At 45.8% G+C, this 27,536-nt stretch overlaps 1 protein-coding gene across 1 annotated transcript in view; it reads right to left on the reverse strand.

Annotated features, from left to right (window-relative positions):
- The window catches only part of SPON1 (spondin 1), a 316,933-nt gene that overhangs the window by 18,839 nt on the left and 270,558 nt on the right, over positions 1–27,536 (reverse strand). Inside the window, exon 7 of the mRNA XM_033204547.1 lies at positions 5,459–5,523. Within this exon, the coding sequence (XP_033060438.1) occupies positions 5,459–5,523 (65 nt within the window). The remainder of the gene's footprint in view (positions 1–5,458; positions 5,524–27,536) is intronic.

Here is a 27,536-nt window from a genome sequence, read left to right on the forward strand (position 1 = left end):
AAGTCAGCAGCTAATTTGCTCATTCATGGCTGTCCTTTGAGAAGTGGTCCTGGGGATAAAGATGCAGATCATTGAAAAACAAGTCAGTTTCAACGGGCAGGACCTTGCAAAGTAGGTCACCCTGGCTTTCCACTGGGCGGAGGGAGGCTGGAATCCCATTAACCTCAATCAGGCAGGCTCAGCAAAGAAGGGCAGGGCTGTTTCTGCAAAACAAAACTTGGCTGCATGTAGGCTTCCTAATTTGACTTCCTAATGAGATTTGGAAGAGGAAAGGGGAGACTGGGGTATGGGAAAATCAAAGGAAAATTCCTTTCCCTTAACAAGCTGGTAGCATTGAGTGCAGAGGTTTTAGGTGTTTGGGAGGTCTGAGTGTTTGCCATCAATTAATTTTGTTCCACTGGGGCCTCAGGAAGTCTGAGGGGTAGGTGAAATGTGGGAAGCTGTCCCAAAATATTCATTTCAGTTTTTCAGAAAGTCTCTCCCATCTTAAAAAAGAAAAATAAAATGCTCTTTGGCTCTTTTATCCCCTTGGAGCCAGGTTCTTTTCTTTCATAGCAAACTTCACAGAAGAGAGGTCTGTACTTGCTGATTCCGTAACCTCATGCTCTGTTCACAGTTCACCTGCTCTGGGCTGTTTTTCCCCCTCATCACTCAGCAGAAAGGATTCTCCAAAAGTCACTGATGACCTTCCTGTCGATAAACCCAAAGGGCTTCCTGCAGCCCTGATCTTTCTTGTTTTCTCGGCTGCATTGGGCACAGTCGACCACCTGCCTCAAACACTTTCTTCCCCTGGATTTCTCCATACCAAGCTTCCTTATCGATTTCTTTGCTGCTCCTTTGCAGGCAAGATTCCTCAACATTCAATAGTAGAGATCTTTGGAACTCAGTCCTAAGCCCTTGATTCCTATCCTTATGCCCTTGGCATTGATTGTCTCCCATTTCTTGAGGACTCCCAATTTTAGATCTCAGCGCAGAATTCTTGCCGTGAGTTCCAGAGCTATCTAGGCAACCATATACTTAACACCTCTAATTGGAAATCTTGAATACATCTTAACAACATACATTTAGAACTGATCCCATGATCTTTCTCACCGAACTTCATCTAACGTTTTCAGCCTTATGAGTGGCTTCACCAACTCCTTCGTTATGCCAGCCAGACACATGGGAAACATCTTGACTGCTCTTTCTCCGCCCCTTATTTCACCTATCGCCACAGCCTGTTGATTTTACCTCCTACGCGTCTCGCGCATCTCTGTACCTCTCTCCTTTTCCGCTACCACCACCATCCTAGTGAAGTCACAGTTAATTCTCTCGGGTTTTCTGTAGTAGCCCCCCTCACTGGGCTCGCCACATCTACCCTTTCACACAGGGGCCAAAGTGTTGCAATTGCTTTTTATTTTTTAGTGCAAATATGATCATGTCATCCTTGTGCTTAAAACCCTTCAATGATTTACCATTATTATTATTTGAGACAGGGTCTCGCTCTGCATGGCTCATTGCAGCCTCAACCTCCTCGGCTAAAGTGATCCTCCTGCCTCAGCCTCCCAGGTAGCTGAGACCACAGGCACATGCCACTATGCCTGGCAAATTTTTTAAACTTTTTATAGAGATGGGGGTCTTGCTTTGTTGCCCAGGCTGTTCTCAAACTCCTGGGCTCGAGTTAGCCTCCTGCCTCCACCTCCCAAAGTGTTAAGATTACAGGTGTGAGCCACTGCCCCTGGTCTTACTCATTACTTTTAATGCAAAAATTCAAATAAAAAATTTCAAATGTCACATGGCTTGGCCTCACACCAAACTCATCTTTGATTTCTGGATCTAGTTAGACCAAAGCCTTTTAGTGCCTTAGACATACTCTACTCCCTTCTCATACAGGGCCTTTGCACATGATGGTCTCTCCAGATTTTCTAGAATGTTCTCCCCTTTTCTTCTTTGCTTAGTTAACTCCTACTGCTTCCTTAGATCTTAGCTACACTGCCTTTTTAGGGGGAAGCTATCTCTAACCCCCAGGCACTGTCATGGCACTCTATGTCTTTCCTTCATAGACGTGTCACATTTATTTGTGTGATCATTTAGTAACTATCTCTTCCCCACTGAATTGTAATCTCCATAAGGAACTGTGCTGTGCTCACCACAGTTGCCCTAAGCACCTTTCACAGGACTTTTTTGGGGGACCCTCCTATCAAGGATGTTTCAATCTTCCTTGATAGGATACAGGGTAAGTGAAAGTCAGATTTTGTTTGTTTTGGGGTAGGTGTGAGACCATGTGGTGTGGTCACATTGTTAATTTCATGCCAATCAGAAGGCTTATTGGCAGGTATATATGTCTTCATTCATTTAAACATGGGAATATGAATGAATTGTTACTTAATTGGGAGGATCTTGTTCTAGTGAGAAGCACAGGCATTAGAATCAGCCGGGTACTGTCGGCATTCAGTATCCACCCTTGGTGTCATATGACCTCTGAGTCTCAGTAGTTTGGTCATTGGTAAAATGGACATTGCAATACCTACCTCATGGTTATTAGGATTAAAAGGGATAATAAATGTCAGTGCCTACTTGGACCCAAGAAGACGCTGAAAGTAAAAGGACTGCTCTCTCTTTCCTCTCTCCCTCCCTTCCTATCTCTTTCCTGAATGTGCTTTGATTTGTAGTTTACATCTTCCTAAGCCCAGGCTCCTCAAGAGAAAACTGGTAGAAAGATTCCTTAATGGTGCAAAAATTGGTACCTACAAACTCTCCCTACCCCTACCTTCCTTTGATCCCCTGCCCACTTAGAGGACCAGAAGTGAGGGGTTCTTTACACATAGGTTCTGGGAGCCGAAGAACTGGGAGAATGAAGAGACAGTAGAGTAAGGATATTCAGGGTGACCCGACTGGTAACTGACGTTAATTATGCAAAGGGCATTGAGGGCTTTTGTGAATTCACACCGTTGTTTTTGGTAGGACATGCATGAGATGGGCAAAGGTGCACCTGCCAGGAGAGCGCCTTGGGCAGGCCCTCCCTGGTGTTGCTTCTCTTGGAGGGCAAGGCATTTCCTGCGCTGGGTGGGTTTTTCCTGCCCTGGTGTGAGCTTCCTTAGGGAGGATCCAGAGCAAGGCTTAGAGCTCACAGCAGGCTAGAAAAGGCCTCCATGCAGCCAGCTGGGCTGCCCTGGGCCAGCTGTCTGAGTGTTGGTCTCTTTTTCCCTCCTCAGGCCTCCACTCAGAGCCTCAGCTCCACCCAAACCTGGGCCAGTCCTGACCAGCGCAAGGAACACCTTTCAGGCACAGCCCCATGTCCCTCCTGCACACAGCAGGAGGCGGTTCTGCCCCTGTTCTGGGGCTCAAGAGCCACTCCTCACCCTAACATTTATCCCCTTGGAGTTTACAAGGCTGCCATGATGACATTATATTTTATATATTCAGGTTGTATGGTGCTGCCTGGACTTGCGCAAAGGGAAGACCTGGAGTGGCACAACTTTGTCTGTTGTCTGTCTCCCCTCTGGCTGAGTGTTCCAGAGAGCTAGGACTGCGTGTGTAGGGCTGGCGCACAGTAGGGGATGGGCCATTAGTTTGCCGAATGGTTAAATGAGCAGCTATCAGGTGCCTCGCCATAGTTTCTGTGTTCCCAGCCAGTCAGCTATGAGCATTCCTCCTCCCTCACTCCAGCTGCCCTATCCTGGGGCATCTTCCTTTTGAATGTCCAGCACTTTCCTCCCTTCCTATCCTGTGGATTTCACCTTTTCTCCCACTGAGCAGTGTCTCACACATTGCTCATGTTGTTGCTGTCTTCAGTATCGGTGTTAATGGATGTAGATTACTCCCTAGAGGGGCTGGCCAAAGCTTCTTCATAAACCATCTTCTTGGAGTCAGTCAGGAGCTTCTTCTGCTCCAGGCCTTGCATCTTTAAAGGATAAGCAGAATCAAGGCTTGTTCAAGGAACTGCCCAGGATTCAGGGTGGCCTGCATGAGGTGCAGTGTGGGGAGGCCAGGAGATGAACCCTGATGCGTGTTTCACCCACCTGTGCACACTAAACTAAGGAGTGTGGACTTGATCTTGACACTAAGCGAGGTCACAGAGGGATGAAGAAGGAGAGGACACAACAGATTTGGATTATTTTTTGTTGCTGTTGAGACAGAGTCTTACTCCCATCACCTAGGCTGGAGTACAGTGGCACGATCACGCCTCCCTGCTGCTTGACTCCCTGGGCCCAGGTGATGCTCCTACTTCAGCCTCCTGAGTAGGTGGGACTACAGGCATGCGCCACCATGCCCAGCTAGTTTTTTGTATTTTTAGTAGAAGCAGGGTTTCGCCATGTTACCCAGGCTGGCCGGAGGATTTGGATTTTTTTTTTTTTTTTTTTTTGAGACGGATTCTCACGCTGTCACCAGGCTGGAGTGCAGTGGTGCAATCTCGGCTCACTGCAACCTCCGATTCCCTGGTTCAGGCGACTCTCCTGCCTCAGCCTCCCGAGTAGCTGGGATTACAGACATGCACCACCATGCCCAGCTAATTTTTATATTTTTAGTAGAGACTGGGTTTCACCATGTTGGCCAGGATGGTCTCAATCTACTGACCTCGTGATCCGCCTGCCTTGGCTTCCTAAAATGCTGGGATTACAGCGTGAGCCACTGCGCCTGGCCAAGATTTGAATTCTTACAAGATCGCTCTAGTAACTGTGGATGAGGAATTGGACTGAGGGAGACTACAGCAAAGGAAAGAGGTGACGTGGTGCAGGTGAGAAAGGGTGATGGCTTGAAGGAAGGGGAGGAGAACAGCCAAGTAAGGACTGATTTGTGAGCTGCTCAGAAGGCAGAATTCACAGGGCTTTGAGACTCACTGTACTTTCAATATTTCTCCACATGGAGAACAGCAGGTTTGTTGAAGGTGATGGGACCCATTTGGGACATGATGAGTTTAAGGTCCAGGTGGATCATTCATGGAGAGGTGTCCAAAAACCTGATGGATACACCACTGTATCTATCTATCCATCCATTCGGCAGGAGGTAGTTTTGGAGACTGTCAGCATACGCCTAGTCACCTGACTCAAGGGCAGATAAAATCTCTATGGGATAGAGGAGACAGAAAAGAAATGGGACTGAGAATGGAACCCAGGGTAAATCTGACTTTCCACACGTCAGACTGGCTAAGCGTGAGTATAATCTGTATGCTGAGGGTGAGGGCATGTTTGGTCTGTTGTGGCTGAGAACATTGGTGACCACAGAACAGTTAATCCTCACATCTGAGTTGAGTCCACTGTGGTATCAAGGCCATTGGGGAAAAACAGAGCCTGAGCCTACATCCTTGAGAAGATAGGGCAGGTGTGATGCTCTGCACCTAGAAACCATCTTGCCTGCTTGTTAATGGAGAAGTACTGCTAACTTTAACAGCATAGCTGGTATGTGGTGGCCACTAGGTAGGTGGCCTTGAGAAGGGGCTAGGATAAGACAGGCCAGGCAAGGGACTTGTGTTACTTACACGTTGAGAGGCTGCCAGGCTGGCCACTGGGCTTTGGCTTTGATGACGGTGAGGACCTCATCACTCTGCAAAAAAGGACCACAAATATTTAGTGAACAGAGCAGGGCTCATGGGAACAATAGGGCTTTGAGCTGGTGACATCGTTCACCCCACTCCCTCACTTACAGTTGGAACTCTTCCTGCCTGGGTTTAGAGCCACCTTTCTCTGGGATGGGGGAACCCTGGGGCCTCAGTGATACAGGGAGAGGGGACTGAGTATCTAGGTATGTCCTGGACACTGAAGGGCCACTGAGTCATACCTTTGGTTTCCAGCTCAGCCCATCCCTTCCCCATTAGAGCAGAGATCTGGCCTGGATTCTGCCTTGGTTGGCCAGACTCCCATGTCGTGTCCATTCCAGAGGGCAGAGCCATGTTCTGTGTCCAGACACTGAGTGGGGCCTGCTCCAGGCCAGCTGGGTCAGCAGAAGCTGCAATGTGGCTAACACCTGGCCCCGAGGACTGTCCCCCCAAGGCCTGTCCTGCTGGTGAGACCCATGGCTGGATCAGACTCCCTTGGACGAGGAGGCCAGCACAAAGCTGAGGCCCCACACCCGTGGTGCTCCTCAGGTTCTCTGGCTCTGTTTTGCTTTGGATGATGAATAAAGCACGATAAAGTTATTTTAGGGATAACTGGGGAACTTGAAGTAATTTTTTGAGGAATAATTTGATAATTAACATTTTGAAGGAAAGCACTGAATGGTCATCATAGGGCAAAAATCAGAACTTTGTTGATCTTGCTTAACTTTGAGGTTTGGTTGGGTTTTTATTTTCAATTACCCACTGCGGGTGAGGGGTGCCATGATCTTTGCAAGGCTGGAGGCCTCCACAGGCTGAAGTTCAGCTTTGGTGGGGAGCTTTCCCCAGAGTAGAGTCAGCTGGCCCTGTATTACCCCTTTCCCTGGCCCGGGCCCAGCAGTGCTCAGACACAATAGTCCATTGTGTGTGGAAAACTCCAGAATGTCACCAGCTGGGGAAGGAAGGGCTTTGTTGCCAACTGAACAGATCCCTGAGTTCCAGGGGAAGAGACTTGCTTGGCTGGCTCATGGCGACAAGGCTACAGTCCTTAGAGTCGTGCCTGGCAGCAGGTGCCTAGAATATAGTTAGGATGCATTGTGACCTTCTCCCTGGTTGGGTACCTTGCCCAGAAAATCCCACAGCCCCATGGAGACTGGAAGGAAGGAGGACAGTGCTGTTTCTGAGGCTCAGGCCCAGAGGTTATAAAATGCTTTCTGGTCCAGCGCTTACCATTTACCATGCAGGAAAGGGGCTGCTGGGTGGTTGTGGTGCAGAGGAAGGCGGCTTAGCCAGACCCAGTGTGGTCTGGGCTCCTACAGACAGTTCTGGGTGAGGAGAACGGCCCACAAAGACAGGCCAGCAGCAGTGAGCCACCCAGGAAGCTTGCAGCCTCCACCTAGGCTCAGGCTCCCTGGGGTGCCCCCTTTGCATCAGATGAAAAATATCTTCGGATGCACAGACACCCCAACATTCATACGTCTGCAGGCAAAGCATTTCCCAAAGGAGCAGTTACATTTCTCATACAAAATATATTTATTTGTTTACAGTGTATCCCTTCTTCCCTCCTAAGAAATACCTGTTGAATGACCGAGAAGTTGTTTATCCTGAAGTCACATAGAGAATACAACTTATCTATCTCCTGAGTGCCAGCTCCGTGTCTCCCCAGACCTGGTTTTCCTCCAGTCATCTCATATGCCTCATGGCTGAGCCCTTCCTCTGACCTCAGAGTCCTGCTCCTCCTCCAGCAGCCCGGCCTGGGTTGAAGGCACAGCTCAGGCGTGCCTGAGCTGGATGCCGAACACCACCAGCTCCCTTCACCCCCGACACCAGTCAGGCTGAGGCCTCCAGTGTTCACCTCCTTCCACAGTCTCCCCTCTGGCCACACCGTCTCCAGTATCTTCTTGCTTCCCCCAGTTCATCCTCCACTTGCTGCAAATCTGACCATATCTGTCTCCTGCCAAAACCCTTCAAAAACTCCTCATAATTTCCATGACAATTTCTTACTTCCTGAGTTTTGCTTACGTGGTCCTCATCATCTAGTTCTGCTCTACTTTTTTCTTTGATTTTTAATTCCAGAATAATACATACACTGTGGAAAACTTTAGCATCACAGAAACTCACAATGTAAATGTTGAACACAGTCTACTTCAACAGCAACCCTGCCTTCTATCTCCTTCTCCCTTTCCAGAATATTACAGCGTGGTGTGTATCTTTCCAAATCTTCTACGATGCACACGTAAGGATGTGTGTGTTTGTGCATGCATTATATTTAGCTTTCCTGCCAAATTTGTGTCATACTGAATATCTTGTTCTGTACCATGACTTTAAAATATTTCCTTAATATCATATCACAGGAAACTCTCCATCAGTACATACTACATACTATATATGCTATGTATCTTATCTCTCTTTTTTGATTTTTAAAGTGTTGGATATCTTCAAATTATGGCAAACCAGGTCAAGACTTATAAAAAGGAAATCCGAGATACTGTCTGATGACAATCCCTTTGCTCTTGAAGAAATATTTCACTAGAAAATAAAATCAATGTGGGTGGAGTGAAGGTGGCTGCCAAGTTAGCTGGCCCTGCAGATTCACCTTGCTTTACAGTTAAATTCTGGTTTACAGGTCCCAGCTAATATAGTGATTTTGCTTTTGTAGTATATCACTGTACACACACACACATACATACATACATACACACACACACACACATACACAATATTGCTTCTTGGCCTTTTGGCCAAGATCAAATGTACAACTCCACAAATATAGTTTGGACCCTACATTACCATTTATTTATGGTGATGAAACTCCATTTAGATCTATGGAGGCTCCAAGGATGGTGGGTTCCTGTGTGTGGGGCATGACAGCTTCCTGCTGCAAATCTTTTCATCTAGTGGTTACACAACATCTGCATGGTCAACAGCTTATTGTTCTCTTTTTTGGTGATCATTTGAGTTAAATGAAACAGAAAGCAGGAGCATTCTACCACACTTATTTAAAAAGCTACATATTTTTGTTGAAGCAGCAAGTTATCTGGTAGGACTTAACTTCTACAGGATCAGAGAGAATCTTCCTCATTCATGGCCATATCTCCATGCCCACGGCTGCTCAGTAGATTGTTGAAAAAGCAAAGCCACACCATTCTCTTTGATGTATGCAGACAGTTATGTAGCAGGGGCTATTCTCTAACTTATTCCACTGGCACCATTAGCAAATATTTAGTTGTTTTCATAAATGATGCTGTGATGAAGACTCATATACATATTTATTTGCTCATACATCCAAGGATTCCTGTGTCATTGAGTCAAACGAGTGATCAAAACATGAAGCAAATTTAAAATTGTAGTTGGCCCTACCAAATTGCCATCCAAATGTCTATACTAATTTCTACTCCCAGCAAGGATGTGTATGTGCCCATGTTCTCAATTTAGGGCACACAAGATACTATTCATTTTTTTAACGTTTATGAATCCAGCAGGCAGGAAAGTAGCGTAGTTGAGAAGCATAAACTCTCGAATCATATCTGAGGTCATATGCTGATGGTACCATTTACTAGCTCTGTGTGTTTGTTTTGTTTTTGAGACAGGGTCTCATTTTGTCACCCAGGTTGTAGTGCAGTGGCACGATATCAGCTCACTGCAGGCTCAGCCTCCCGGGCTCAAGCAATCCTCCCACCTCAGCCTCCTGAGTAGCTAGGACTACAGGTGTGCACCATCACCCATGGCTAATTTTTGTATTTTTGTAGAGATGGGGTTTCACCACATTGCCCAGGTTGGTCTTGAACTCCTGAGCTCAAGTGATCTGCCTGCCTTGGCCTCCCAAAGCACTGGGACCACAGGTGTGAGCCACCGTGACCTGCCAAGTTCTGTGTTTTTTGGCAAGTCTCGTGACCTCTCTTAGTTTTCTCATCTGTGAAATAGGGTAAAAAGAGGATCTCCTGCATGTGGTTGTTAGGGGGACTAAATGACAACTCATGTAATGTGCCAGTGAAGTGCCTGGCACATAGCAGGTACTCCATCAATATTACTCATCCTTCTGATTCTTACTTACATTCAGGCCAAGTTGGATTCAGAATTGACTTGTGCTGCCTGAGTACAGAGACTGGAGCACACAGTTGCAGGTACAAACCCACAAAGCCTCAGGAGAACTTCCCTCCATTGAAAGCCAAGCTCTGCGTCTCAGGGAGCGTAGGATGGAAGGCTTATGTAGCTTGGATGGGGGCACTGAGGCCCTGGGCATTTCATATTCTGAAGAATGAAGGACTTAAATTCAGAGTAAGCAACCCACACTTCAGACTTAAATGAAAAGCTTATTTTAACAAGTCTCTAAGGCACAGACAGGAACTTTCAAGAATCCTTAGAGCCTCTTCTCAGCTCCCACAGGACCCTTTTCAAACAAAGTGTTTCAGGGCATCCACAGTTCATGCTTCGTTAGGATGATGCCAATTAAAATAGGAAAAAACCCAAAGATACTACAGGCCACTCATATTCATCTTCCATTTTGCTTTTGTAAGCATACTGTGGGGATATAACAGCTGTACTTGTACCTCACAGTTACTGGTACCAAATGGGAACAGCATATCCCCTAACAGGCCATGGGCTGAGGTCAGGTCTGGAGGGAAGCGGGTTCATGTGGAATGAAAACAGATCTGGAACAGATCTTTTCTGGAGGCAGCAATTACATCGGTACCAGGAGACAAACAGGGTGGTCTGACCAGAACAGAGAGTAAGGCTGTGAGTCTAGGGTCAGGGCTGGTGTCTGAACCAATCTTACCCCACGCTGGCCCTCCTCTGCACTCCAGAGCCAGCACCCACTGAGGGAGAGCTCCGAGCATCTCAACTGTGCCTATAGCAGAAGGCCAGAGTCTGTCACCTCCCCCTGCTCCTTTCTTCCTAATTTTTTGACTTCGTCTTCCAGTCCCGAACCACAAGCCGTTTCCTCATCCAAAACATTCCTTTGCTCCTGGTAGCACTGAGGCTCAGACCTCAGTATGGAGTCAGCCTGGCCAATTTCCCTGATGCCCCTACCATCTCTCCTCCTCCTCCCAGGAAGAGAAATGGGATGCAATCCATGATCATAGCGGGAAAGGAATAGAAACAGGTGGAAACAGCGACAATAATAAAACAATTTTTTTTTTTATGTGCTAAGCATCTTGCTAACCTTGCAAATTGCCTAATAGATAGCATCTGATTTAATCCTTACAACACATTTGCGAGGTGGGTATATACTTTTTAATCCTCAGAAACACATTTATTCAGCCAAATGAGTTTCACAGTCAGCCGACTGAGCTAGAGTTTAGACCTCAGTCTGATTCTAGAGGCCACACTCGTTGCCACCGTGAACCCAGGCAGAGGCGGACTGAAAGTACACACTGTGGCCCAGGAGAACCAGGCCCACCCCTCCTACTTCTGCTGCTCTTAAGGGCATGTCCTAGCCTACTTTCAGTTCTGCACATCACAGCCACACGTGGAAGACTATCAGACTATGTTCACAATGCTGAACCTTAATGCTGTTCTGACAACAAGTCTTGATGAAGCCGGGGAGGCACCCGCTCCTTGGGCTGAAGAAAAACTGTCTGCTACTAAACAGGGGAAAATCCAGTGCCACTAATTGCAAATGCAGTGATACACAGCTGTACACACAGTGTGCATTCCCCCATTCAACAGCCTGTTTCTTACAGAAAGCTTTGGAAATAGCTATCATGCTCTCCACTGCAGGTGAGGAAGCTGAGGCTCAGAGAAGTCAGGTTACTTGCTGACCACACAGGAACCACGATTCCAACGCAGGTGTATCTGACTCCAAAACTCACATTCTTTCCACTTTCCCTGACTGTCCTTCCTCTCCATCCTTCTCTGCTCCCTCCCCCATGTTGCTCATTTTGCAGCCAGAGCACAGCTGACCCTGGTTGGTGGCTTTCTCCAAGGAGCCCTTGCTTTGAGGTACAGGCTCACTGGGGTTCCCTCTGGGAGAGCGGCATCTGGAACCTTGCATAGGGATCCTGGTGAGCACTATTTGGCCCATTATTCACTTTTTCCCTTTCCCAGTTGCCACGCATAAAAAATATCCATCCTGACAGCTTCTAACTCTGAAGGTAACTTTTTCATGCCTGGGTGAGTGTCCTGGTGATGAGTAGCAGGAAATGAGCCATTTTACGAGGTGATCATAGGGCTGTAAGCATCTTTAAACCCGATTGTGCCCAACAGTCGCCTCCCCTAATTTCTACAGGCTCTGGGCTTCTCAGGTCATAAATAAAACAGCTCATATTTGGTGGCACTTTGTAGTTTGCCCACGGTCTACACTGCTGCCCTCTGAGGAAGGCAGGCAGGTGTCCCCATTTCTCAGGTGAGGCAACTGAGACTCACCTCTCCTCTGACAGCAGACTCACTGCTCCCCTCAAGGCACCAGTGACCTCTCCATGCCAAAGCCAAAGTCAGTGCCCACTCTCGGCTCTCGCGGCCCCTCAGCAGTATTTGACACAGCTAGTCACTCTCTCTGCCTTGAAAAGCTTTCTCCTCGGCTCTGGGACTTGCTGCCTCTGATTTTCTTTCCACTTCATCAGCTGTTCCTTCTCAGTCTCCTTCGCTGACTCCTCTTCACTTTCCTCTAAAGCTTGAAGTGCCCCAGGGCTCAAGCCTTTGGTCTCCTTCTCTTCTATCCGCACTCCCTTGGTGATTGCATTGAGTCCCCTGCCTTAAAAAGCCAACTGTGTATGTGCTGGTGATTTCTAAGCTGTAATCTTCTACTGCAAACTGGCCTCTGACTCTAGACTTGCATATCGGCCACTCAGCATTTTCATCTGGGTATCTAAGTAGCATCTCAAACTCAACAACATGCCTGAAACCAAACTCCTGATCTTCCCCTCCCTATGCCCAGCCTCCTTCATTCTTCCCATCCCATTGCATGGCAATGCCGTACTTCCATTTCCATCTATCCTGGATGCCTCTTTCTCTCCCACCATGCATCTCATCCATCGGCACACTCTGTCAACTCCACTTCCAAAATATCTTCATGATCCAACCACTTTCCATCTCCTGCCTGCCTCCATCCTGATCCAAGCCACTATCATCAGTCAGCTAGATGAGTGCAGTTGCTTCCTAGCAGGTCTCTCTACCTCCCCTCCCTCCCTCTAGACTCTTCTTCATCCAACAGTCATATCATGCCATTCCTCTGGCCAAAATCCTCCAGCAGCTTTGCATCTCACAGCAGACAGGACCTTGCTCTGGTCCCCTATGCCCTCCATGGTCTACCTGTCCTCCTGAGCGTCATCTCTTACCACTCTTCCTCAACCTGGCTTTCAGCATCCTGGACTTCTTATGTATCTTTAAACATGCCAGACACACTTTGCACTTGCTGTTCCCTGTGCCTGGAATGCTGTTGTCCCAGATACCAGAGCACTCTCTCCTTTGTTTCCTCCAGGTCTTTGCTTAAATGTCAGCTTCTCAGGGAAGCCTTTGATGTCCATGTCAGGTCCCTGCCCCTTTTGACTCAGCATCCCTATTCCTTTATCCCAGTATCTTTTCTCCATAACATTTGCCATTGTCCAGTTGACTGTGCATTTTGCTTATTTTTTTTTTTTTTTTTGAGGCAGGGTCTTTGTTGCTTAGGCTGGAGTGCAGAGGCATAATCGTGGCTCACTGTAGAATGACCTCCTGGGCTCAAGCCATCCTTCTACCCTCAGCATACCAAATAACTGGGACTACAGGTGCCTGCCACCAGGCCCAGTTAGTTTTTAAGTTATTTGTAGAGATGGGGTCTTGCTTTGTTGCTCAGGGTGGTCTCAAACTCCTGAGCTCAAGCCATCTGCTTGCTTCAGCCTCCCAAAGTGTTGGGATTACAGGTGTGAGCCACTGTGTCCTGCCTTATTTGCTTTTTATTGTCTATCTCCCCCCTGCTAGAATGGAAGCTCCAAGAGGGCGAGGGTGTTTGTCTGTTTTGCTCACTGCTGTGCTATCAGTGTTTAGATCTATGCTGGGAACACACTCAGCTAATACTTCTTGGATGAATGAGAGGCTGTGATGAGGAAGAGGCTGGTGTCTTCCGAGCCCCAGTCCGTGAACACTCCCTTGACCTAGGATGGAGCCAGAGTAGTGTGAAGTGACACTCATCGACCGGGGTGTTAGCTGGAGGCGCTGGAGGAGCAGTGGGAGCCCCAGCATAGAGCTATGCCAGCACTGCCAGGTAGAGGAGAGGAAGGGACAGCACACAGGGGCCACTTTGGGAACCGTGGTCAGAGCTCACAGGTTCTGAACCTGGCTCAGGTGGGCGGGCTGGCTGGCTGTTCGTAAGTGCTCATTCCACGCCCCATCCCCTGGGAAGCAGCTGCCATCACAAGCTGCTGTCTGATCAGCTATTTCAGAGCCAGAGAAAGTATCTGAAGCCCATTAGCAGATCCACTAGAAGATGATGCGTTTGCACAGAAGCATTTCAAATTCAATTTCTTTTTATTTCTTTTCAAACACAGCTTGTAATTCCGATGGGAAAATTGCATAATGTCCATAGATAACAATTTTCCCCTGAGATGGTTTTGTGGAAGCAGCTTGGCATTTCTGAAGCCAGAGAGGAAGAGTCCATCAGAGCTGTTCTGGGCCTGCCCCACTGCCCCTCCGCCCAAGGGCTGCCTCCGGTGGGTGGGAGCGCTGAGGACTCACATCACCCTGTTATCTTCTGTGTGCTGGCACTGGCCATCGGCATTTATTTAGCTTGTCCTTTGGTAACTGAAGTACCATCCTGGGTTTAACCTCATTTTCTGAATTTTTATTATGTCCTTTTTAGTGCTCATGCAAGTCTGCTGCTCCCCTGAGTGAAATCAGTGAGCAAAGGAGCAGAAGAGGCTGATGGGGCATGCCTGCCTCCCATCCCACCAACCCCCAGGACCTGCTCTTTCGTGGCCCACCCCTCCATCTTCTACCCGACCTTCAGCAGTCAGAAAAACCTTAGTGCCAAGGCCAGAGCAAAGAAGGGAAAAGGAGGCCACAACAGAAGATATTCAAACATCATGTAGGTGATGCCAAATTCAAACAGGAGAGAACATCAAGCAGGGGCTGTCTGCCTTCAAACAGAAGGGGCTGCCTGGAAGCCCAGCCATGAGCCAGGCCGTATCTGACTGGAGGTGCTTCAACCTGTAAGGATAGTGCCCCTTTCAGCACCCCAACCCTGCCCCATGGGAACACCTCCTGTAGTCTTCAAGAAACAGCATTGGTGGCTAGGTTCTTTGGCTCACACTGTAATCCCAGCACTTTGGGAGGCCAAGGTGGATGGATCACCTGAGGTCAGGAGTTTGAGACCAGCCTGGCCAACATGGTGAAACCCCATCTCTAAAAGTACAAAAATTAGCTGGGCATGGTGGCGGGCACCTGTAATCCCAGCTACTTGGGAAGCTGAGGCAGGAGAATTGCTTGAACTCAGGAGGCAGAGGTTGCAGTGAGCTGAGATGGCGCCATTGCGCTCCAGACTGGGCGACAAGAGCAAAACTCCATCTCGAAAAAAAAGAAAAAGAAACAGTATTGGAAACCGTGATTCCCATCCCCACTGCCATCCCAGGGCAGGTGCCGTCCCAGAAGCCAGCATTAGAGCAGGGGCCGCACTGCATTCCTTCTATATCCCCAGCAGCAGCCTGGCTTGTGAGAGGTATGCAGGGAATATTTAAGGGATAAATAATGAATGAATTAATTAAACAATTAGTTAATAATAGGCTAGAGGAAGCCTCTGGCCTTGGCTGCCCTCTCAGAGGGTTTAGGGGCTCTTGTTCGGAGTGTGATGGGACTGGGACATGGCTGAGGGGTTTGTGAGCAGAAGAGTGGTATGGCCTGATTCATATTTTTAAAGGATCTCTCTTGCTGCTATGGGGAAGTAACTGGAATGGGGCAAGGTGGGGAGCAGGGACCCCAGGCAGGAGGCCATTGCTGTATCTGGTGACATAGGACCAGGGAAGAGCAATGGAAGGGGTGGCAAGGCATGGGATGCAGACATATTTTACAGGTCGGCTGGGCATTATCTACTGATGGATTGGATGTGAGGTGTAAAACAAAGAGAGATCAAGGATGACTCCAAAAGGAGGTGTCATATAGGAAGCTAGATATATAAGGCTGGATCTCAATGGAGAAGTCCAGGCTAGAGATGTAAACTCCAAGTTATCAGCATAGAGACTGGTAGTTAAAGCCACAGAATAGATTTCCTGGGGAGTGAATGGAGGCAGAGAAGACGATGGGGGAGAGCCAAGCAGACTAAGGTGCAATGGCCAGAGAGATAGGAGCACATCAGGACCTGCCCAGGGCCTCTTCAGAAACCTCATGCTGCCCCCATTGCTACCTCTGCAGCCCCTGCTTACTGCTGTCCTACTGCCCCCTGCCACGTGCTCACGGCTGCCGCCACTTGCCCTACTGAAAATACAAGGGAAGCAGGTTCAGGAAAGATGGAGGTGAGCTAGCGGAGCCAGCAAGCCCAGACAGAACTTTTTGAGAAGTTTGCTGTGGAACTGAGAAAAATGGCAGTAGCAGGAAGGACATGTGATTATTTTTTAAAAGATGTGTAATATGAGGGCAAGTTTGTATGTCCAAGTGTATAATCCAGCACAGAAGATAAACTCATATTGCAGGAGAGAGGGAGGGTGCAGTTGCAGGAATGGAACCCTAAGGTGAGATCCAGACCTGGGAGGAAGGAGTGGTCTTCCAGGATTGCCAGAGTGGGGAGGGAAGAAGGAGGCAGAGGACAGAGCTGCAGATGCTCCGGTTACTGGTTAACTGCAGGTGCTCTGGTTAGTGGTGACAGGCATGAGCCAGAGAGCATATGGGTTGGGTTACTGGGGCTGATGGTGAGGACTCATTCATCCAGCAATGATAGATGGAGCCCCTAGTCCATTTCAGGCCTATTCCACATGCTGGAGAGAGAGCCCTGAACAGAAGACACACCCATCCTTGTCCTCAAGGAGCTTACATTCCGGAGGAGGAGGCAGACATAACAGCTACACGGTGTGTCCAATGATGATTGGCTCTCTGGGGAAAATACAGCCAGGAAGGGTGAGGGAGAGGGCCAGGAGAGGGCGAGAGAGTTATGCTGTAATTTTAAATAGAGTGGTGGAAGAAAGCTTCACCAATAAAGTAACTCAAGTATTTTAAGAAACAGATGCTGATGTACATGAAAGGGCCAGGAAAGAACTCTACCAAAATGAAAATATACCTCACATACTGAAATAAGGTCTTTAGAATTTAAAAACATAACCATGTTTTGGCCACACACACACACGAGGTCAGGGCAGAGAGAAGCAAAAAGAATGACCCTATAATCCCACCATCCTTACCCGGCAGCTTTCATCAATTGCAATATTCATTTGCTCTGTCATAGCTGACATCATAACTTATGCACAAAACACACACACACACACACACGTATATACTTTTGTATCCTTTTTTTTTTTTTTTTTACACATTGCTATATAGTCTTTGGATTCACCATTAAAAAAAGTTGTGTCACAAATGAAAGTATCTCTAAGATATATCAAATGTTAAAAGGAAACTACAGTACAGTTTGTATAGTAATCTATTTGTGTAATCTATTTACTTTTGTGGAGGGGGTGGTAAAGATAAAGAAAATTGTGTGGGTATATATCTCTAGTTGCATAAAGTATCTCTTGAAGGATATATAAGAACATTACAAAAATCAGCTGTCTCAGGGGAAGGGAACTAGGTAACCAAGGAGCAAGGAAAAGGCTTATCACTGTGTAACCTTATATATCTTTTGATTTTCAAACCATGTGAATATATTGCCATTAAAAAAATGGAGGCTGGGGCCAGGTAGGGTGGCTCACGCCTGTAATCCCAGCACTTTGGGAGGCCAAGGCAGGTGGATCATGAGGTCAGGAGACCGAGACCATCCTGGCTACCACGGTAAAACCCTGTCTCTACTAAAAATACAAAAAATTAGCCAGACGTGGTGGCAGGGACCTGTAGCCCCAGCTACTCAGGAGGCTGAGGCAGGAGAATTGCTTGAACCTGGGAGGTGGAGGTTGCAGTGAGCTGAGATCGTGCCACTGCACTCCAGCCTGGGTGACAGAGTGAGACTGTGTCTCAAAAAAAAAAAAAAAAAAAAAAAAAGGCAGCTGGGCACAGTGGCTCATGCCTGTAATTCTAGCACTTTGGGAGGCTAAGACAAGAAGATTGCTTGAGTCCAGGGATTCAAGACCAGCCTGGGCAACAGAGTGAGACTTCGTCTCTGCAAATAATAAAAATGAAACATAAAAAATAAATTAGCTGGGTGTGGTGGCACACACCTGTAGTCCCAGCTACTCAGGAGGCTGAGGTGAGAGGATCGCTCGAGCCCAGGAAGTCAAGGCTGCATAGAGCTGTGATTGTGCCACTGCACCCTAGTCTGGGTGACAGAGTGAGACCCTGTCTCAACACCATGAAGGAACGAATGAACGAAAGAAAGAAAGAGAGAGAGAAAGAGAAAGAAAGAGAAAGAGAGAGAAAGAGAAAGAGAGAAAAGAAGAAAGAAGAAAAGAGAAAGAGATAGAAAGAGAAAGAAAGAAAGAGAAAAGAATAAAGAAAGAAAGAAAGAAAGAAAGAAAAAGAAAAAGAAAGAGAGAGAAAGAGAGAAAGAAAAATGGAAAGTAAAAAGAAAAGGTCGCATCCAAGCCTGTTTCCCAGGGTTTTCTCAACTGGTTAGTCATGAAGGCTTTTGAGGTGGGCATTGTGTGAGGCTGACCCTGCCTGTGGAGGAGAGTAGGGCGGATGTCTAGACCCGATGGGCTTGGAGCCAAGGCAGCGGCTGGGAAGGTGGGCAGAGGGACAGATCGCCATGGCAGGGGTAGAATTCATAAGATAGCTGATGGGTTCTTCACTTGACAATTTTAAAGACTGTTAAGCTTTGTTAGGCAAGGAGTATCTTTAAAGTGATGGCAGTTTCAAAAGAAATGAGAATTCATCCAGACACCAAGATCTCCTTCTCCTTCTCTTTCTTTACTTAGAAATGTCTGACCCAGGTGTTATTCTGGCAGCTTAGTTTGCTGGGTCCTTAAATGTAATAACATTTCACTTCATCATCTCCCTTTATCAATTGATTTCCATAAAAAGCTTTCAAATTATTAAGTAATGAAGCTCCAAGTGACCTGAATGGGGGAGAAGTAAGTGTGCCTTAAGGTGCTCAGCACATTAGTATCAAAAAAGGATCCTGGGAATGCTGCTTTCTTAAATGCTGCTATTTAAATGCAAAGTAACAGCTCTCCTAAGCTGTGAAAGCTTAACCCTTTTCATTCTCGAGTACCCCACATATTTGAGGTTTGGGGAGAGACTTGGGAGACGACAGGAGAAATTTTGTGTTGCGGCTGACACTAAAGGGTGTCCATTCTAGGAATTTGAGAACACACACACACACACACACACACACAGAGGCTGTCCTCTCTTCCAGGTTTCCCATGGTAACAGAAGTTTCTCTGACTGTGAAAACTCTCTTTTAGTTATTTTCGTGGCATCACGGAGCAGGAGTTGAAGAGCGGTGTGGTGGAATAGGCAGACCGAGGGTTCAGCTCTTGGCTTGGTCTCTTACATGCTGCGCAAGTTTGGGGAAAGTGCTATCCTCTCTGAGCCCGACTCTTTGTAAAACACATGTTAATGAGCTCCTTTCTGGATCAGACACTGTGCTGGGCTCTCGGCACAGGGCAGTAGACCAGACTGCCCTTGTGGAGCTTGTTCCCTAGTGGGTTAAACACAGTGCATGAAGGTTAAATGAGGTGTCAGTCAGGGCCAGGAGAATAGTAATGAAGGGGGTGCCTCTGATGACTTAGTCATACTGGCAGGCTCTCCACCCTCCTTCTGTCAGTACAACCTCTCATTACTGCCTGACACACCTTTTGGCCAAATCTCCTACATCACCTGTCATGCCCAGGCACCTCAAGGCTCCTGCTTTTGCACTGGATCCTTCTGTCTGGAATGCTCCTGCCCTTGTCCCCCCAAGCCACCCCTTTTCTGAAAAAGTTTACTGACGACCCGAGACTCTCAGATCCTCTTTGTCCATGATTATTTGTTCACTCCTATAAAGGTATCTTCCCCACCAGGTGTCTAGCAAAGTACCCATGTCATAGTATGTGCCTGATCGAATATGTTGAATGAATGTTCAATCAAGTTTTTATTCCCAAATATTACATGTGAATTGTGAGAGGATCTGTCCATCATGATTACTGCCACCCAAAGAATTATTCGTAAAACTTTGTGATTGTCACACCGTGGGGATATCACAGGTATATGCAGCAATTCCCAGCAGAGGTAACTGGGGTGGAAGCTTCCTAACCTTCATCTTTCTTGGAGTAGGTTCTGAGGACCTCTAGGGGCCTGTAAATATGTTGTTATAGTCTTCTTAGTTCTCTGTGGGAATTAAACATTTATATTTATATTTTTGTGAGGATAAAGAAATAGATTGTGCACATATTAAGGATTATCTCAAAGATCTAGTCAAACATCATGGTAGTTCAGTGGCTGGGATCCATTTGTTTTCACATCTCACTGTTGCCCTGTACAACTTATTGTGCATTAGTGTGGAAGACAATGCAATGCTCTGTCCAGATCTCTCTTCAGGAGTGAAGGACTTACTTCCTAGCTGCAGGGATGATGGTAAAAGGTGGCTCTTAGCTGTCAGTTCTTTGGCATTGGCTAGATACCACAGCCTAATGTGAGGTCACACTTCCTTCGAGGGTGAACCTCATCCAGTGATCCTCCAGGGACACAAAGGTGTACTCTTGTCCCCAAGGCAGGACAACTCTGAAGAGCCACCCTGCCCAGTGAGTTGGTTGGCAGAGGTCTTCGCTGGGCCTGCGACACAGCTCAACTTCTCCCTCTGCACATCCTGCTTCCTTCCCCTCACTCCCACAGCTGTGGTTCCCAAGAACATTCCTTGGTAACTTCCTGCACTCTAATCTTGATGCAGGTCTCCTTCCCAGAGAACCCAGCTGCTAAAGAGAGTGGAATGAAAGGAAGGCAGAGTTAACAAATCAAAGACATTTTGACTAGGTAAAGCCCAAAGGATATGTGTGCTGCTGCCTGAACAATGTGTTGTCAGTGGTTGGAAGAATAGTGAGAGAACTGAGTTAAACCAAAGGGGCCTGGTGTATGCACACCAAACTTGGAAGGACCCAGGCTACGAAGGTCAGCATTGCATCGAGATTGTGAGCAGTCATTTAATTTCAGCAAAACAGCATCACCCATCACATTAAAGTAATGTTCTTAATTAGCATTTAAAGTGTTTGCAGTTTTATTTGTGTTATTATTAGTATCACTATTTTGTTTTTATAGTGTTATGAGAGCTATAAGCATAAGGAGTTCATATCTGGTTATCTTTGTACATATTTAAATAATATGATTATGAAAATCCTTATATCTCAACCTTGGGCATTTGTGAGCTTGTATTTGCCCTTTAAAAGAGATCTATACATCACTCAGGTTTGGCAATTATTTAATTTTGCAAGAGCATGGTATTAAGAGGCTGGGTTTTGGAGGCTCTGTGGCTTAACTGCGTAACCTTGGGTATGTTACTTAACTCTTTGAGCCTTGATTTTCTCATCAGGAAAATGGGGATAATAATCTACCTTACAGGCCTGTTCCAAGATACAAATGAGCTGTAAATAAATGTAGAATGCTTTCAAAGCTTCTGACACATATTAAGTGCTCAATACATGGGAGTAGTTAGGAGAGGCTGAACAATGAAGAATGCACCTCTCTGTAAGCCCTTTCTAAGCCTGGCCTGGAAAAAGTCAGTGGCCTGCATCCATCCCTGACAGAGAGTAGGAGGAGGGGTTTTGGGGGAGTTACTTTCAACAGAAAGTCAGAGTTAAATTTGCTTAAAAGGAAGCAAGCAAGCAAGCAAGCAAGCAAACAAACACATAGTAAGGCCTCAAGGCACACAAAAGTGAAAGGTTAAAATAGAAAACTATGAAGAGCTGTGGCCTAAATTTAAGTTCGGGGAATCTTACATTTAGGGACCACTTAATAAATGAAATAAAGCTGGGAGTGGTGGCTTGTGCCTTAAGTCCCTGCTATTTGGGTGGCTGAGTAGATGGATCACTTAAGTCCAGGAGATTGAGACCAGCCTGGGCAACATAGTGAGACTCCATCTCTACAAAAATAACTAAATAAATGAATGAAATGAATATTGCCATGGTAAGCTAAGTAATGGTCCCCCAAAATATCTACATCCTAATCCCTGGATCCTGTGAATGCTTCATTATATGTCCAAAAAGACCTTGCAGATATTGTTAATGATCTTGAGATGGGGAGATTGTCCTAGATTATCAGGGTGGGCCCTAAATATAAGTGTCTTTACCAGAGGGAGGCACAGGGAGATTTGATCAAAGGAGAGGGGAAGGCAATGTGATGATGGAAGCAGAAATTGGAATGATGTGGCCACAAGCCAAGGAAGACTGGCAGCCACTGACTGTGTACTGGAGCCTCCTGAAGGAACCAGCTCTGCTTGTATCTTGACTTCAGCCCTGTAAGACTCACTTTGGACTTCTAACCTCCAGAATTGTAAGAGAACCAATGTGTATTACCCCAAGGCACCAGATTTGTGAGTAATTTGTTACAACAGCAACAGGAATGAATATAATTCCTATGGGCCGTACTTGCCTTTTTGATTAGTGAGTCTAATGAAAATAAAATGCAGACAGTCCCTGACTTAAAATAGTTTGACTTAACAATTTTTTGACTTTATGATGATGTGAAAGCTTTATGCAGTCAATAAAAATTGTATGTTGAATTTTGATCTTTTCTGGGGCCAGCAATTTGCCATATGATACTCTTGTGGTGCTGGACAGCAACAGTGAACCACAGCTCCCAGTCAACCACTCAATCACGAGGGTAAACAACCGATACTCTACAGTGTACTGTGTTGCCAGCATTTTCTGGATATTGTGTTTTGTGTTTTCGCATCCCATTATGTTTAAAAAAAATGCCAATTTCCCACTTAGGATATTTTCAGCTTCCAATGGGTTCATTGGGAAGTAACCCCATGGTGGGTAAAGAGGCATCTGTAACTAAAATCTGTCATTAGAAGAGAGCATTTTAAGGGGCATTGCTATTCAAGTCCGAAGAGCTTGATCTGAATCCTGTCTCTCTACTTCCTAGCTGTGTGATCTCAGGCCAGTCAGTAAGCTTCTCTCAGCCTTACCTTCTTCATCTCTAAAATGGACTAAAGTGAACTCAAATACTTAAAGTTGTAAAGATTAAATGTTAGAACACTTTTATGAACCACACAACTATGTGCACTATTGTCATTATTAGTATTACAAATTTTTTAAAATCCAAATTGAAGATTGTAACCAAAATTCCACCTTTTAGGAAGATGGCCCGATGATGCATACAACATCTAAGACATTATATAGACAAACATTTGATTTAGGCCCAGCAAGAAAGTGCTTTAGAACATGATGCTGAAAAATCTCAGCCGTTAGACCCCTGTCTGCAGTTCTCTTAAACATCACATACTTAAACCAGAGCTTACTTTCAACTCCTTACTTTTACAACCCTGTAGACATACGGTGATATTATTGTCACTTGGACTTCTCTCTGATAAGATATTTTATTTTCCTTAAAAAGACAGTATCAATAATCCAATCTTCTCTAACTATTGGGCAATTTTCCCACACTTGGGGTTTCCTGAAATATAAATCATGGAAATAATCCATGCTTGAAGCTGTAACAATAAAAATGACTATTATTTTTCAAACTCAAGACATGTCTTCAGTCTATCTTCATTGGCACAGCACAATCTCCAAAGCAAAAGGAAGAAAATAAATAGCTTAGAAGTTTGAAGTTGGATCCTATCAACAACCTCCCCTCCCATTTCTAATTCAATCAAGCGTTTCCTTACTCAGGCAGCAAGGAGAGAGGATGCTGTTTGGATCGAAACTACGTAGTTTTATTCTTTTAAAAAACATTTTTATAATAGATTTTTCCTTATACAAAATATGTTCTTTGTAGAACACTTAGAAAGTAGACATAGGCAAAAGGAATAATATAAAAACAATTCATAATCCCACTACCCACTGATAACCATTGCTACTTTTTACATCATAAGCCAGAAAAAAAGACATGTTGGTGTGCCTGAGTGTGACATTTATGGACTCAACGAAGCAGCTTAATTCTAATGATAATAGCCTGGATTCTATATTCCTCCATGCAGTTGGGCCCTGCTGCGAGTCAGCAGACCTGGATTAGGAAAATTCACATCCATAGCCTGAGAAATCATAAGGAATGGTGTCCTTAGCCACACCCTGGAGAGGCCTCCGTCACTCCATCCCTGCCACGTCTATTGACTTCACCATACCTTTACATTAGTGCAAGAGCCTTCAAAATCAGTTCCTGCCTCCCGTTTTACTCCCTGCATCCAGTCCATCAGAGGGAACTTTCTAAAACAGACACTTGATCAGGCTACTCCACTCTTGAAATTCTTCCTTTGGATTTAGGGGTCAAGTCCAATTTTGTTCAGCATGGAGCCCAAGGGCTCATCCTTTGGGCCCGCCTACTTCCGGCCTCATATCTCCCTCAGTCTTTCACCCTTATGTGTATTCTTTATGCCAGTCACCACCATCCTCATCTTCATCCTCATCACCAAACCAACTGGCAAGTACTGGGTCTGGCCTCTATGCTAGATATGAGAGTGCTACATGCATTATCTCATTTGCACACTAACAGTCCTTTAAGGTGGAGCTTCCTGCTGAGGAAACTGTAGCTTAGAGAAGCTAAATTCACTTGCATTCATGTAGCTAATAAGCAAAGGAACCGGCCTCTGAACCCAGGGTCCTCTGATATCAAAGATATTCTACTTGCAGTTTCCTGAACCACACAGCTTTTGTTTTTTTAAGCTTCTTTGCATAAACTACTATCTCCCTTTTAATCCTTTTAACCCTTTCTCACCTAGGTAATGCCTACTTGTCCTTGAGAATAAAGGTCAAGGCTTTCCTGACGGCTTAGTTTAGCGTAGCCACCCTTCCTCTGTGCTTCCAAGGTAACCTATGTTGCACCCTGTCACGGGATCTGCCTCAGGGACTGCAGTTACCCCCTTACATATCATGTATCCGCTTCCTCCACTCTCTGTGCTTCAAGGGGAGAAGCTGTTATTCATCTCCTCTCTATATCCCTCTTCCCCACTGTCTAACACAGGATTTGGCATGAGGGAGGTATTAAATAAATGTTTGTTTAATAAATGAATGAATCAGCAGCAGCTCCTAGAGCCTTCAAATAGTCTTCAACTGATCAAAATTTGATTTGCTTATAATGTTTCTGACAGAAATGACTCAGAGAAATAAGGAAAATGAAAGCCAGAAAGAATTCTCTGCCAGATCTCTTGCCAGACTGGAGCCAGATAAAAGAGTCCGTCATTAGTAACTAACTGCATGTCCTCAGTGGTGCAGAAGGGACCTGGGCTCCCCAGTGTTTTCTCGTTACATTTAATTCTTGTCACTTGGCTATTCTGTGACCCAGATAAGACCCAGTGGCATGGCACCTAGCTTTGGAAATTATTGAGAGGCAAAGAACAGAAGGTAGAGGGGAGAAAACTATGTCCAGGGTCTCTCATAGATTGAAAGGGAGGGTGGGAGGGTGGGAGGTAGAAGGGTGGAGACAGAATTTGGGGTGGTGAGGGGGTGTGCCCCAGTTTTCACACTCACAAAAGCCTCAGATAAGAGTCTGGCATTTTCTCCAGAGGCACAGAGATACACCAACAGAACCGAATGACTTTCATCTTACGGCTTTCCATATGTCCTGCTACCAATCGACCCCATTTATGGTGAAGTATAAATGAATATTTTTATAATTCTTATAATCTTGAGATCAATACAATTTTATTACATTGTATTTTGTTGTTAAAGCCTTACCCCAATTTTGCCAATCTTGTGGTAGCACTTTTTCCACTATTTATTTATTTATTTATGAGACACGGTCTTGCTCTGTTGCCCAGGCTGGAGTGCAGTGGCGTGATCTTGGCTCACTGCAACCTCCGCCTTCTGGGTTCAAGAAGTTCTCCTACTTCAGCCTTCCAAGTAGCTGGGATCACAGGCATGCACCACTACACTGGCTAATTTTTGTAGTTTTAGTAGAGAAGGGGTTTCACCATGTTGGGCAGGCTGGTCTTGAACTCCTAACCTCAAGTGATCCACCTGCCTCAGCCTCCCAAAGTGCTGGGATAATAGGCATGAGCCACCATGCTCAGCCCACTTTTTCCACTTTTTAATATGCCAGACCTTTTTAAAAAATGGAGACAACTTTACTTCTGAGAGGCTCTGGCTGTACTGTAGGATCTGAGAGAGACCCCTCTGTTTCTTGGGTGCAGTTTGTTTGATCTTTGGGAATCAGTAAGTGGGTGGGTGGGACAGTGAGGTACTAGAGCTGACTTCTGTCTAAGAAGCATTAATTACATGCATCTTTTCCCAACTCTACATTCAGTGGCATCACATTGGTAGCTGGAAACTGGCCCTGGTAGGAGTATTTACACCATGGAAACTGGCAAACATTATAAATCAGGGCTTAATTATTTTTCTTTCTGAGAGCCTGTTGTTAAATGTTTACTAACATGTTACTGGTGGTGAGAAAGGAGAGGGAAACCTTAAGCTGGAAGCTGGAGGTATTTTTCCGACCTAATGATGGTATACGTACAGATGAGGGAGGACTCAGGCCACTCAATTGGTATCAAGATTTGGGAATATCCAGGTTCACGGACAGCAGCTACATGTCAGTGCTCCCCAAACTAGCTGTGCTTCAGAATCAGCTAGAGGCTTTCTAAGTCTACTCATGTTCAGGTCCCACCTCAGCGCTACTGAATTGGGATCTCTGGGTGGGGCACAGAAACCTATAGTTTTTAATATGTTCTCAAGGTCATTGGTCACTGGAACAGTATATGGAAATCTTTGCCATATGTCTCAAAATATCAAGACAGTTCAAGAAGATGTTAAAGTGCATCCTATGAGGATATGGATTTCCTAATCAGGTCCCCTGTCATGTGATGTCTCTGTCACCTGTCACAACTTGATGAGACCTGCATTATGTCACAACTTGATGAGACCTGGTTAATGGAGGTGGTGGTGCAGGGACAAAACAAGGAAGAGATTATGAAATGTTATAATGGGAAAAAGCACGGTCTGAAAATATTTTTGTACTTATACAAAGCTTTGTCAGAAATACTCTTTGAAATGGGCTTAGGCCATTGTATCAACTGTCATTGAGCTCCCAAATGAGTTCACAGGATGATAAAATATCTCATGGTGCCAATATGACTCTAGTACTCACAGCAGCTGAAAGTGGTCCTAGTCCCAGGAAGAGCTGGTAACTTGGGTTGGATAAGACAGTGATCCCTGGGCCAATATCTTCACTGATGGCTGGGAGTAACCAGAAGGCTGGTAGGTAGCAGAGACCAGGAGGACAGATGCTAGTTAATGGCTGGGCATTAGGAGGCTCGCAGGATCAGGGTTCTAATGAGAGGTGAGGAGGTGATGAGAATGAGGTGGAGCCTGACCTTTCCTCTTGCCCTGCATCATGTGGGGTGTGGAAGAACAAATGCCCTTCACTTGCAAGGATGGGGGGAGCAGAGAACAGGTTTTTGATAAGAAGGAGACGGAGGGAGAGCCGGGTGTGGGGCTGAGGATGAAGAAGAGATTTGGAGGACACATTAGGGTCACGTAGACATTTCCTATTACCTAAAAATGTCGGGTGAGTCCACTTAGACTGGAAATCTGACTTTCATCATGGCAGTTGGCTTGATTTATATGACTGTGTATCCCATTCATCACATTGTATTATAATGTTTTAAAAATGTGTTTATGTTCTAAGTCCAAATTCCAGGTGTAGCAGAAATAGCCTAGGCCTTGACTTAAGACAGGCCTAGGTTTGAATTCTGATTCCTTCCCTTTCTAGGCCTTGGACAAGTCATTTTACCTGTCGGAATCTTAGTTTCTTCATGTATAAAATGGGTATAACAACTCTACCTACCTTCTGAATGCTCGAGAAGAATAAAACAGATATTGTCTGAAATCTCCCACTACAATGT

The sequence above is a fragment of the Trachypithecus francoisi genome, unplaced genomic scaffold (assembly GCF_009764315.1).
Source record: "Trachypithecus francoisi isolate TF-2019V2 unplaced genomic scaffold, Tfra_2.0 Lachesis_group8, whole genome shotgun sequence".
In the NCBI taxonomy this organism is placed as follows: domain Eukaryota; kingdom Metazoa; phylum Chordata; class Mammalia; order Primates; family Cercopithecidae; genus Trachypithecus; species Trachypithecus francoisi.